The sequence below is a fragment of the Hesperophylax consimilis genome, chromosome 23, assembly GCF_061612785.1.
Source record: "Hesperophylax consimilis isolate HC1 chromosome 23, BYU_Hcon_1.0, whole genome shotgun sequence".
Classification (NCBI taxonomy): Eukaryota; Metazoa; Arthropoda; class Insecta; order Trichoptera; family Limnephilidae; genus Hesperophylax; species Hesperophylax consimilis.
In genome coordinates this window covers 29,919,891-29,932,517 of record NC_142858.1, presented here as the reverse complement: position 1 = coordinate 29,932,517, position 12,627 = coordinate 29,919,891, and the positions used below count along the sequence as shown (strand labels likewise).

General features: G+C 34.3%; 1 protein-coding gene across 1 annotated transcript; it reads left to right on the top strand.

Moving 5' to 3' along the window:
• On the top strand, window positions 1-11,644 carry Vsp37A (Vacuolar protein sorting 37A). Its single transcript, XM_089645672.1, has 6 exons — window positions 1-208; window positions 315-507; window positions 3,088-3,229; window positions 3,487-3,645; window positions 6,975-7,126; window positions 7,814-11,644. Exons 1-6 carry the CDS (start codon window positions 132-134, stop codon window positions 8,015-8,017), a joined length of 927 nt encoding a protein of 308 aa, XP_089501798.1. The 5' UTR covers window positions 1-131; the 3' UTR covers window positions 8,018-11,644.
• The last annotated feature ends 983 nt before the right edge of the window (window positions 11,645-12,627 follow it).

The following is a 12,627-nucleotide window of genomic DNA, read 5'->3' as shown; positions in this document are numbered from 1 at the left end:
TTTGACTCACTTAGTCATTGTTTTCAGTCCGTCTGTTGCGAGAAATTAACTGTGCTGTGCGCTATATAAGATTAATTTAAACAAACTTCTTTGAAGTGCACGAACTGTCTGATAATCCTCGATTTGCAATAATGGTATGGACTTACAACAACATGGAATCCCGAGATCGTAAACGTCAAATCGATACACTGAAGATCTTCAATGACTGGTAAATATACATTTTTTATTATTTACGTATTTAAAAGCTTTGTCGAATGACCCCTGGCGCAATTTGATGTTTACCATTCATGCAATATTCATGCTTTTTGTTTCAGTGTTGTGGAGGTCACTGAAAACAGTGAATATGAAGTAGAATTCACTTCAGGGGACAATCAGATTCGTATCGAAGTTTTGCTGGGACCTGAATTCCCCAATGAAAAGCCCATATTACGTGTCAACCCCATGGTGTCCCATCCGTGGATTACACCAAACACTAGAGATATTATCGGGGCTCCTGGTTTGCTCAATGTAAGTCGACTTTTTTAGTTTCAATAACTGTCGGTACACAAAATAGGTTTTTAGGTTATTGTAATAATTTATGCACATTTCCTAACCTTCAAACTTAACTTCGATTGTAAAGAAATGGAACTTTAATGGATCTTTTACCATTTCCCCTGACATAAATAGTTGTTTCTTGTAGTAATTAAGTCGAAACCAAGCCTATTTAGCTTGAAGCGCTGAACTGTCAACTAACTTACAACCATTCAAGAGCACGTACCTCCACACAAACTTGCCTCGTCAACAATCCTTGCTGTAATTATATTTATAAATCGTCTCTTGTCTCACACATAACCTTTAACTGTTGACGTGGGTTAGTAAGTACACTATTGCTGAGGACCCGCCCGAGGGACAGGTTTATTCGTGTAGCACTTACTGCCTTCAAAATTTTGTACAAACATTAATAAATCTGTTCAAAATGTTTATCCAGATATCTTTATTAATTTTAGAATTGAAAATAAACTAAATTAAAAAAAAATCAGAAGGAGGAACTTTATTAATTTATACACAACAGAATAAATAAATTTAAAAAGCTTTTGTTTCTTATTTAAAAAAAATATAAATATTCAAAATTAAAAAAGGTTTCTTCAATTTTTGCATGTGCAAGTAAATAGTGAATAAAACTAAACACCAACTATAAATCTGACCAAAAAAATCATGCAGGCTTCCAATTAGGTGAATTTCAGCACACAACGGTGACATGTAATATTGCTGCAACCCAGGCATATGGGCTTCTTACACAACCAACACGCAAAACGCGTGCGTCTTTTGAATTGATATGGACATACCGAACAGTTCTTCTTGTCAGTCACAGCAGGTTCGTTACGTATTGATTCTGGTTGAGGTGGTGGAGGTTTGTCTTGACCGACTCTCTGTTTAAATTGAGGTAAAACAAGTTCCCTTGCCACCTGTGTTTATTCCGTATAAAATTACACATTATTGTTGACTATACGCTTGTAAGTTTCTACGAGAGAATCACACTAATACTGACAACCTGTCTTAGTGACGGCAAGTAAATACTTACTTTATTGCTGACCAGACGAGTCGTTTTGCATACGACGAACACTGTGCGGACGACGCAACTGATCGGTAGAGCAAAAGATCCTAGGAAGGTACTTGGAGGGATTGGTAGGACAGAAGGAGAGGGAAATATAGGATTAAATGTATGCGTGCCATGTGAAAAACGCCCACGTCGGCAATTAAAGGATAATCTAATGTTATGTCTCTTGATAATAATTGTCTGACTCAATGTTTTCCTGAGGCATCCCAGACTTCTACGAGATAATTTTTTGTAATAATTCTCCTTACTATCTCTTATATTTATCTACATATACTCTATCTCTTTGCATTTATCTACATTTTCAATCTATTAACTGTTAATAATTTAATCTTTACTTATTTATTGAGTGAGTTTATCAAAATAATTTTTTACAGTAAGCGTAACAACTTTTTTTAAATACATTTATTTTTCAGACTTTCATGCATTTCATCATACATTTTTAGTCCTCTATATATTAAGCAGTTCTGTGATTCTCATTTGCGGCAATCTAATTCTATTTATATTTCTGGTTTCATATTTATGTATATTTTCATTAAAAACTATTTCATAAAGTATTTTGGCATTTGGTTTACATTACAAGTTTACAATTTTATGAACACAAATTAACACATTATACAGGGTGTATCGGCACGTACCCGACAAACTTTAACCAGCTATTCCTTAGCACATTTGGAGTAAAAAATGTGCTAAGGAATAGCTGGTTAAAGTTTGTCAGGTACGTGCCGATACACCCTGTATAGCAGTCTCTTTTTTATTAGAATCCAATTCAGCTCCTCTCTCATTTGTTTAGTTTTTGCTTATTTGCCTTTCCTTAGAATAAATCTCATAGCTTGTTTTGAATATAATATCACAAAGCAGTAATCTAAATGTGGAGCAACTATAGTTTTTAATTGACAACAAAGTAGAATGAAAACTTTTTGGCAATATTTTCCCCTTTACAATCTTGTATTTATTTGGTTCTTTTTCGCAAATCTAATTTTTTTCAAAATTCTTCAACCTTTGATCAACTGTTACAAAGCTATAACTCTTGACATCATTCAGATAAGCATATTGTCAATAACGTAAGCACATTGTCAATGACGTAAGGACATTGTCAATGACATAAGCATATTGTCAATAACGTAAGCAAATTGTCAATGACATCAGGACATTGTAAATGACGTAAGCATACTGTCAATAACGTAAGCACATTGTCAATGACATCAGGACATTGTAAATGACGTAAGCATACTGTCAATAACGTAAACACATTATCAATGACGTAAGAATGTTGTCAATGACATTAGCACATTATCAACGATGTAAACTCATTGTAAATGACGTAAGCATACTGTCAATAACGTAAGCACATTGTCAATGACGTAAGAATGTTGTCAATGACATTAGGTCATTATCAACGATGTAAACTCATTGTCTATGGCTAAACCCCTTCACATACTAATTTTGGTTGGGTACCCAAAGAGACATTCTATATTATTTTTTTTTTTCAGTTCACAACCCATTCTGATTTAGGAAGGGTGGTTCAGGCAATAATTCGAGACTTCAAGCGCACCCCTCCACCCCTTGTGATGGTGGAAGACAATGCCACATCGGCTCAAGCGGCCGCCCCTCTTGCCCCAGCCCTCACCGCAGGTAAAATTTCTCATCACATTTATCTATTTTCTTAAGCGCACCCCTCCACCCAACAAATATTTATCCATTTGCCCAACCAAAATTTTTCATTTGACAATCGATTTGAATAAATGCAAACTTCTTGAATGACCCGAAGTTATTTAAAAATTCCTGTTATTTTAGGAACAACTATTTGTTGCACATCTTCTCTTTTTTTAAATTGTCACTTCTTGCCAACATTTACATCAGATTTGCTAATATTTATTTTTCTGCTTTAGGTTCATCTGTCCCTGGATTTGACAACCTTTCTAATGAAGAACTGGAGCTTATGTACAAACACCCGGAATACATGGATAAGTTCATCGAAGGTTTGCCCGCATCCACAGAAATGGAAAACAATTTAAATAAGGCCATGGAAGATATTGAAATTCTAGCCAGTATGTTCATTATGTTTCTCTCAAATTATCTGTCGACTGTCTTCATATATGAATTTGATTGTTCCACATAAAGCGTTTCATTTCGTTTGAGTTGGTTAATGTCACCAAACCCAAAAAAGCTTATTGAAAACCAGTATGTATTAATTTCATCTTTGCTTTATTATGGCGTAAACATTTTTTGTACGGATTGCGGATGGTATTTTTGAATGCGTGGTTTCACTTTGTAAAAAAATATATTACATCTTTTTATAAAAATTTTGTGGGCGATTGATTACTTATTAAAGACAAGCAGAAAATCCTCAGAATACATTCATGAAGAAAAATGCAATTGCAGGTGTTATTAGCGGGACTTTGTCCTCTATACAGTTTTCGAAGCATAAAGATTAAAATCGCACTGCAAAAAATTCTAGCAAATTTCTGTTCTAAAGTTTATTACATAAAATATTCTGGAATATTTTGTAGCGGCGCATGTCCTACTACAATCCATTATTTAAAAAATTGTGTTATTCATAATAAGGAAGTTGAGTGAAAAATATTTTGACTTATAAAAAATATGTTCATGTAGATCAAAAAATATCGATTCTAAATATATAAATATATTTCTATATTATTATTCTTAGAATTAGTTAAACGTTCTTGAAAAAGCATTCAATAGCAATAGACTGTATACGCTCCACGATTGGTCGAAAGAATTCTGACGTCACATGTGTCGTGACTTGTACGTACAACGGATCACCTATGGTGCATCTCTTTCTATTACATGAGAGATGGTCGGTTTAGATGAGAGAGGTGTATAGGCCAAAGGTTTATTTGGGTTTGTCAAATATATGTACGTATTTGTTGTTATTATTATATGAAATGGATTTCTAAAGATACATATTCGTATAGTGCTTTATAATAATATGTTGTTTATTGCATAACTTAGAAGTTTTTATTATTATACCTGTCACATAGCATGTGATACACTTCAGGCCGCCGGCCGCCCAGAAAAGTCTCACAGTGAACTGGGCTGTAAACCGTTATTTTACTTTTGGTCTTTACTTTTCTGCGCGGTGGTCCTGAATTCGCGCGGGGAACGTCAACAAGTAGCGACGGCAATACCGTACAAGTACCGTACCGGGCGGGAAAAGCAAATATTCTAACTTAAAATATTAATTTAACTATGAAATCTTAATCAATTTTCTTTTTTTTTTTTAATAACATCAATTCTAATAGACAGTTAACATTGGTAAAAAAATTACTGGAATTCCTTGTTGAAGAATTAAAAATTTTTCCATACAAAATGCTTAAGCGACGTGGTTTTCACAGTTCGAATGACGTCACACCACACCCCGCCTCTTACCGCTCGGATTCCGCTCGTTTTGGCGGGCTTAATAAAATTTTAACTTTGAGAATTAATTTAATTATGAAAACAAACATTAAAAAAAAAAAAATACCTGTATTTAAGTTTGAATGCGAACATTGATAAAAAAAATAAAAAAAAATGGACTCAACTTCCTTATTGTGCGTAATTTAGAGTTTTACATGCCTATGTATATGATATATAAAAATGTGCTGTATCTACTGTATCAATTGTTAATATGAATGTCTTCTACGGACACGGTCATTATGTGTTGCATACATTGCTACAGTTGATGTGGAAAATCCAAAATGAGAAATATCATTCAATGGAATAACATTTCAATTTTGTGTTTTCTAAATCAACATATTACATGATAGTTGACTGAAGCCCTGTTTTAAATCAAACTGCTCGAGCATTTTGCATTTCGTCTTTCTATAAATGTGTTTGTTACATTTCGGTTCCGATTTGAAAATGTGATTAAAGATGGTGGCCATTTTAACCTGTCCTGCGCCGCACTAGTCTATAGGCATGATCAAAAAAATCATTTCTCTGCAAATATATTTATGAGTAGCTATTCTGGGGAAAATACTTATGATAACTTATTAACTGGTGATATAAGCGGAAAACTGGTCAATCTACATCACATAGAAAACCAAGAGAACTTTTGTTTTTTCGATCTGAGCATTACAATTTTATTTTTAAATTTTACCTAAAAAATTCCAACATCGGATCTGATGTTAGAAAAAAGGGTGACCGGATAAATCATCAAAATGATAATTAATCACATCTTTAAAAAGTTATATAAAGTCATGGAAAGTGATGAAATAAAAACTTTATTAACTGGGTTAAGGAGGTTAGGCCAGGTTTAAATTTTCTTTTTCATCGTTTCTAATGACTTTATATCACTTTTAAATGTGTGTTGAATTGTCGATGTGTTGATTTATCATGGAACCAGAAAAAATTTATTCTGCAAAATCGACTCCTTAAATGATACAGATTCACCAGTTTCCCCACTTGTACTATGAGTTTCCGGACACCGTGTAAACACATTATCTTGTAAGACAGTACAATTTACAAAAATATGGTTTTGCAAAAAACAAGTAGGTACCTGTTATTACGAAAATACAATCAGCTGACACAAAGTGAAAATTTTATTTCAAATTGTAATTAAGCAGGTAGGTATTTACGTACCTACTTATAAATCTTATGATTTCAGAAGAAATTTTAGTTTTGATTTAACTTCTTGATCGCTGATGCTAAATTTTCACTGTGCGCCAGTTGATTCTATTTTCGTAATAACTTATTTGTTTTTTGCAAAATTTTGTCTTTGTAAATTGTACTGTCTTACCAGATTTTTTTTTTTTATAGAGAATACCTCACAAGAGTCCCAACTGCTCCCGTCTGGAGCCAGTGAGACTATGGCATCCCCAATTGGGGGATGTTGTGAGGCTGAAGGTAAGTGGGGAAGGGAAAGAGGAAGGTGGGGAAGTACCTGGCTATTCAGATCTAGTCACTAAACACGGCTAAAGCCATTTGGAGCAACGTTTCAATTCTGAATGGTGGTCTTACACCAGGGCGATACTGGTAGTATCTTCCACTCTGGAACGTGCCGCAAATATAATATATATTATTTTAATTAATTAATTGTGAAATAACACAAATTAATCAAATAAAATTTATTTGCGCACGCCGGGTTCGAACCCGCGACCTTTGGAATGGCAGTCCAATGCGTTACCACTGGACTATGCCGGCCGTCAAATGTGTTTATACATTTATAATAGTATATAGTAATATTTTTCCAGAATAGCTATTATTTTTTAACAGTATTCTTAAGGATATGCTGGCGAACAAGAGTATAAAATGAAAGAAAATAAAAACATAAGTTTTTGGATGCGATGTTTACTGTTCACAAAACTACTAATTATGTTCTAACAACTTATGGATATAAAGATTTGAAAATAATTGTTGTATTTTATTTGATTTGCAGAAGAAAATTTGGAAAAAGATATTGAAATTACGAAGAAGAAAGAAGCATTAAACCAACGCATCGATCATGTGTCACAATTGAAAAAGAGATTTGAAGAAAAATATTTTCAACACAAGAAGCTAACCCAAGCCTACACTCCCAAAGCTATCGTGGTGAGAAACTTAAGTACTTACTTCTTTGCATTTTACAGTCTTGTTGGTAAGGCTACGCAATGCGTTGTCCTTTTTCACATCAATGTCTTCCAGAATGATCCTCAATTGAATATTTCCCACATGGACGGTGCACCTTTTCCAGGTCATTAAATCGAGCATTTAACCCTTCATTTACTTTTTCCCTAAACGCCTCCTCTCTGAAACTTCTGCGTGGGGGGTTGGAGGGGGAAACAAGACGCACTCGTTCAAAACGGAATGTACGCGGTCGCATTAACTCCTCATAAAAGCTCAGCTACACTACTCGCGAAGTTGACCGAATACGATAGTGTGGGCACGAACTTCACTTCGCTTCGGGCAACTTCGCTTCGCTTCGCCCGACTTCCGATTGTTGTCGGTAAATGCGCCCGAGTCAAAGGACTGGACTGAGTTACTCGCGAAGTTGCACGAGTGTGTGGGCACGCACTTCGAACTTCGGCTAACTTCGTCGAGGACTTCGTCGAAGCGTCGAAGCGAGTAGTGTAGCTGACGCTTAACAATGTAAAAAATAATGGAAAACTAAAAAATATAGTGTTTATTTAAAAATTATTGTTCGATGTTGAGATTTTTATATTGTTGATTATATTGATCAGATGTTGCACATTTAAGCTTATTAAGGCTGATTTAATCTCACCATACATGTAATTTTAGGAATCCCTACATAACCTGGCAACCCAAGCCGATAGAGATGCGGAGAATATTGCCAAAGAGTTTTTGGCCGGTAACATGGATTTAGACACTTTTTTGAAAAATTACACAGAAAAGCGAAGTCTGGGACTGAAGCGCCGAATGAAGGAGGATCGCTTGGCCAATCAGTTGGCACAACTTAACCGGGCTGGGCTGTCTTCCAAGTAGCCTGCATCTGTTGCCCTGTGAACAAATACCTCACGCCGTGCACATTCGCCGTGGCAACAGCTCTTGACCTTATTTGGTAGTTTGACGGATGATCAGTGTAAAAAGAACTGCAAAAGTTCATTGTAAACCTTGGCCAAATACGATTTCTTTCCGATATCTCTATAGGTTTGAATCGATATAATATAGCTGCACTGGTAAAACCTCCAGTGAACCAATTGTTATCCTTTTGTTACTTACCTTCAAACAATGTTGTAGTACCTTTTGACTATTAGATCGAGATATCCAATTAACGTTGCGTATTGTGTCTCTCTAAGGCGTGGTTTATACACAAGTGGCGAGTGGCAGATATTTGGCTCGAACTCACTTCTCCATAGACCTTTTGTCTGTGTGTAATTTACGCCACACAATGTCTCCGCCACTTGTATATACAGCACACCTTACTTTGTCTGCATTGTATTTTTTTTTGTATTTTGCATTCCATTTGATTTTGCGTATGTACTGAGAGACTGAATTGGAAATTTAAGCGAAGAATGGTCAGACTAGGACCACGCCCACTTCACATTTCTCGTGTTCTTTTTTCAATGCTTGGAAGAAATATATTTAATGCCTTTCGTTATTTTATGCACTGCACTGGAGGTTTATATTTCTCAATTATGTTGCCTGTGTGATAGGTATGTACATAGTATGATACAAAAAAATATTTGGAGAATTAACAGTCAAGCGATGTTAATCTTTCATATTATTCGTCGTCCATTTGAGTTATTACAATTTTTCCATTAGAATAAGTAAATGTGATATTACATATCTAGTTTGGGTTGTACATTAAACCATTCTATGCCTAAGATTTGTTGCTTAATTATTTGATCCTATGAGGAAAAGACTAGTAGAGTAGCTACCTTAATACATTATAATCATTTGAAATTACGCTCATTAACCACTTAAAGGTAGAATAAGGAACTCCAGTCAATTTTTATTTTTATTTTTTATCATTATTACCTTATAACTTAAATACCAGAATATTTATAGTAAGTTTTAATAATTTTCATTTTTGAATGCCCACTGAAACGCCCGTGATGTCACAAGGAACTTCTTTTTCAATTGGGTCATCTCAGTACTAAACTGAGAGGTACTCATAATATAGTCGTTTTATTTCCTTTTGTATGTATTACAGTAAGATACATGATTTAAGAAGTGTAAGTAAGAGTTAATACCACGCTGATATATTCCAAAAAGCCATTGACCGTAAAATTTTACATGTTTGTGAAAGATTTAAGTGAAGCGACAGTAATCTTTACAACACGTCTAGTAATTAAAAATGTTTTTTTAGTTAAATATAAAGTGGTATTTCTACAGTTTACAAGAAAAAGTTAAAAAATTCCTCTATTTTTGAAAGCAGAATTTTAAATTGAATTTATCCATTCGTTATATTAAAATCTCTGCTTCGTTATATTAAGTCTTTCATCTGCTTTCAAAACAGTTGCAACGTTCATTTTGATGTTCAATCGAACTTGGTTATAATGATCACGGCAATAGGGAGTTCACGGCAATTACAAAATGATATTTTAGTTAAGGCTTATCTTCATATAATTGTTGACTGCTATAACAAGATCAATTCACTGATATACCGTGCAAATAATTTTGTCAGCACAATTATATGAATACATGAATGGGTTGTTGGGAATTATCTTCTTAGTAAGTAGTAACAAAGGGGCCACAAATTGGTACAAATTGTCATAAAATCTGCGAAAGTCATGCGAAATTTGAACTTTGCAAATTTTTTCCTGTCTCTTTTTTCTTTTAAAAACCAATAAATATGTTTATGAAGGTACCTAGTTACGAGTACCTACATCCCTAAATGGGTAAATTTATGATACACAAGTTTTTCAGCAGAGGGGCCGCTTTGCCTATTTTTAAAATAGGCCGTGACAATAATCTTTATAACAAAAAATAATTACCTACAAGCAGATTTTTTTTTTGTTTTCGTTGATGAGAGGGGGGGGGGGGGATTTATGACAAGTGCGATTTTACAAGCGGTAGGTACAATAAGCACAAGCTAGTGATAATAGGATAGATAATTTAGTGATATTTTTCTTGGAAGCCTTGAACCAGGCGATGATAGTTATAGTGTGTTAATTGCTTTGAAGAAAAAATTGAGAAACATGGAAGGGAAATCTTTAAAACAATCAATGATAATAAATTTGCGTAATATAAATGTATTATTCTAATTTATTTTTTTAAAAGGTAATCCCTACTTTATTTTGAAAATGTACCGTACTTTTGTTAATATATTGATAGTAGGGGCATGTAGGTAGGTACATACGACTTTTAAAAAACCTATTTTGGAATATGATTAATGGCTAAAAGGAGCCAATTTAGTCAATCCCCTTGTGCTCGTTATAACCAAGTTTGACTATACCTCAAAAATATCAAATTTATTACATTCACAAATTTCTGATAACAAAACATAAAAAATGTTCATACAATACCACTAGAAAAGCTAAATCCAATCAGGAAGGGTGTTTTAATAATAATATACAACTAAACTTATATATTCAGAACCGACCTCTGTTGACCTACATGAATTTTTGTTGGATTTGGATTTTTAAGCAATAATATTTTTCACTGGAGTTCCTCATTGCAATTTATGTAACATATGCTAATTAAAACTTCCGTCCCACAATAACATTATTTTGTTGCCTGTTGGAAAAGGTTGTCCTGATAAAGTTACCACTTTTTTCCTCACAATGTTGGAAATTAATGACTTCTGGTTTCCGTATTTCTTTGGGGTTACCCCATTTTATTTTAAATCTGAACAGCCGTAATAAATTGTAAATGGCCGCTATAACAAAAAACCACATAAAGAACTGTAAGACACGAGTGTATTTTTTACAATAACCATTTTTGCAAATCCATTAATTAGTTTTTTAAACCTATGTTATGTTAACTTGCCTCATCATAACAATCACATATACATTCTATATTAGGTATTGAATAATTACGTTTATATCATAACAATCACATATACATTCTATATTAGGTATTGAATAATTTTGTGGTTTAAGGAAAAATAATAGTTTTTCAATGATAATAATAATATTTGTGCGTATTTGTAAGAAACCTCTGTATTATGGAGATAAATATAATATTTAAGAATTTATCCTGTTTGAGAACAACTTTATTTCGAAGTATGACTAAAAGTCGTTTTGTATTTGTTTTTGTTATTTATTTATTGTTATTGTGTTTAATTTGTAGAGCTCCATTAATTTTTTTTAAATTTAAAGTAAATCAAATTTAATAATGTTAAGTTCTGCAAGTACATATTTTAGTTTTTATTTCGTTGTATGTTATTAATGCAGCTGCAAGTCCTTTGCAATATTACCTTGTGTTATGCAGCAATAAAAAACAATATCTTAACTACTATAGTCCTAGTGAGGTTGATATTTATGAGAAAAAAAATGATTTATGTAAAGTGAGATGCAATAAATAAAAAAATAAATATTAGTGCGAAAGTGTTTATTTGTTTGTCCTTTCACGTCACAACGGAGTGACCGATTGACGTGATATTTTGTGTAAATATAGTTGGAGGACTGGGAAGTAACATCGGCCTATTTACTCATTGATTTCTATTTCATATTATTACAATAATTCATTTACATTTTTTTCAATTGTCCAACAGTAGAATAGACCAGTGCTCCGCAACCGGTGTGCCGTGGCACACTGGTGTGCCGTGAGCCGGACACAGGTGTGCCGCGGTCAAATTCAATGTATTTCACATTTTATAATATTTCATTATGTATTTAATACACAATGACAAAATATTTTTCGTAATATTGTCTATTTTTCATTGTCTGCAGATACTGTTAAAAGAGGTATTCACAATATATTAGAAACACTGATTAGAAAACTGTTATTGGCTGAAAAATTTGCACTTCAGATCAACGTAGCTAGATCAATATAGCTAGAGTAAAGTTGGCCTCTCAGAAGCTGGGCGTACTGTACAGGGCCCGCAGATACTTTAATAGTACACAACTGCTCACCCTGTACAAATCGCAAGTGCGCCCTACTGTCGAATTTGGCAGCCATCTCTGGTCTGGAGCCCCAAAATACCTGAAAAAAACCCTTGACTCTGTGCAGAAACGGGCGGTCCGTTTGATAGATTCCCCAATCTTAACAAACGGACTGCAATCTTTAGAGCACAGGCGTCAGGTAGGTATGCTGTCCTTGTTCTATCGGTATTACAATGGAAGATGCTCTGAGGAACTAGCGTCATTGATCCCTTCGGCACCGGTGCGTAGTCGGGATACACGCCAAACGCGCGCCCAACATTTGTACACAGTTGACACTTGTCACATGAGAACGGGTCGCTTCTATGATTCGTTCTTAAGTTCAACAGCTCGGCTGTGGAACGAACTGCCGGCCTCTGTGTTTCCTCCCTCCTACAACATGGGACTCTTCAAGACCCATGTTCACTCCTTCCTCTCCACAAAAAGACCCTCCACACAGCATCCCCAAAGATGACATAGGCCCCGAGGGAAATTATTTTCTTCAGGGCCTCCTGTGTGGAGTAAATATAAAAAAAAAAAAAAAAAAAAAAAAAAACGAAACAACCG

Bases quoted from the DNA above. Each gene is read 5' to 3' on its own strand.
- Vsp37A (XM_089645672.1), top strand. From the start codon at position 132: ATGGTATGGACTTACAACAACATGGAATCCCGAGATCGTAAACGTCAA. The intron at 508-3,087 runs GTAAGTCGACTT...TTTTTTTTTCAG, and splicing joins GGGCTCCTGGTTTGCTCAAT to TTCACAACCCATTCTGATTT. The intron at 3,646-6,974 runs GTATGTTCATTA...TTTGATTTGCAG, and splicing joins AGATATTGAAATTCTAGCCA to AAGAAAATTTGGAAAAAGAT.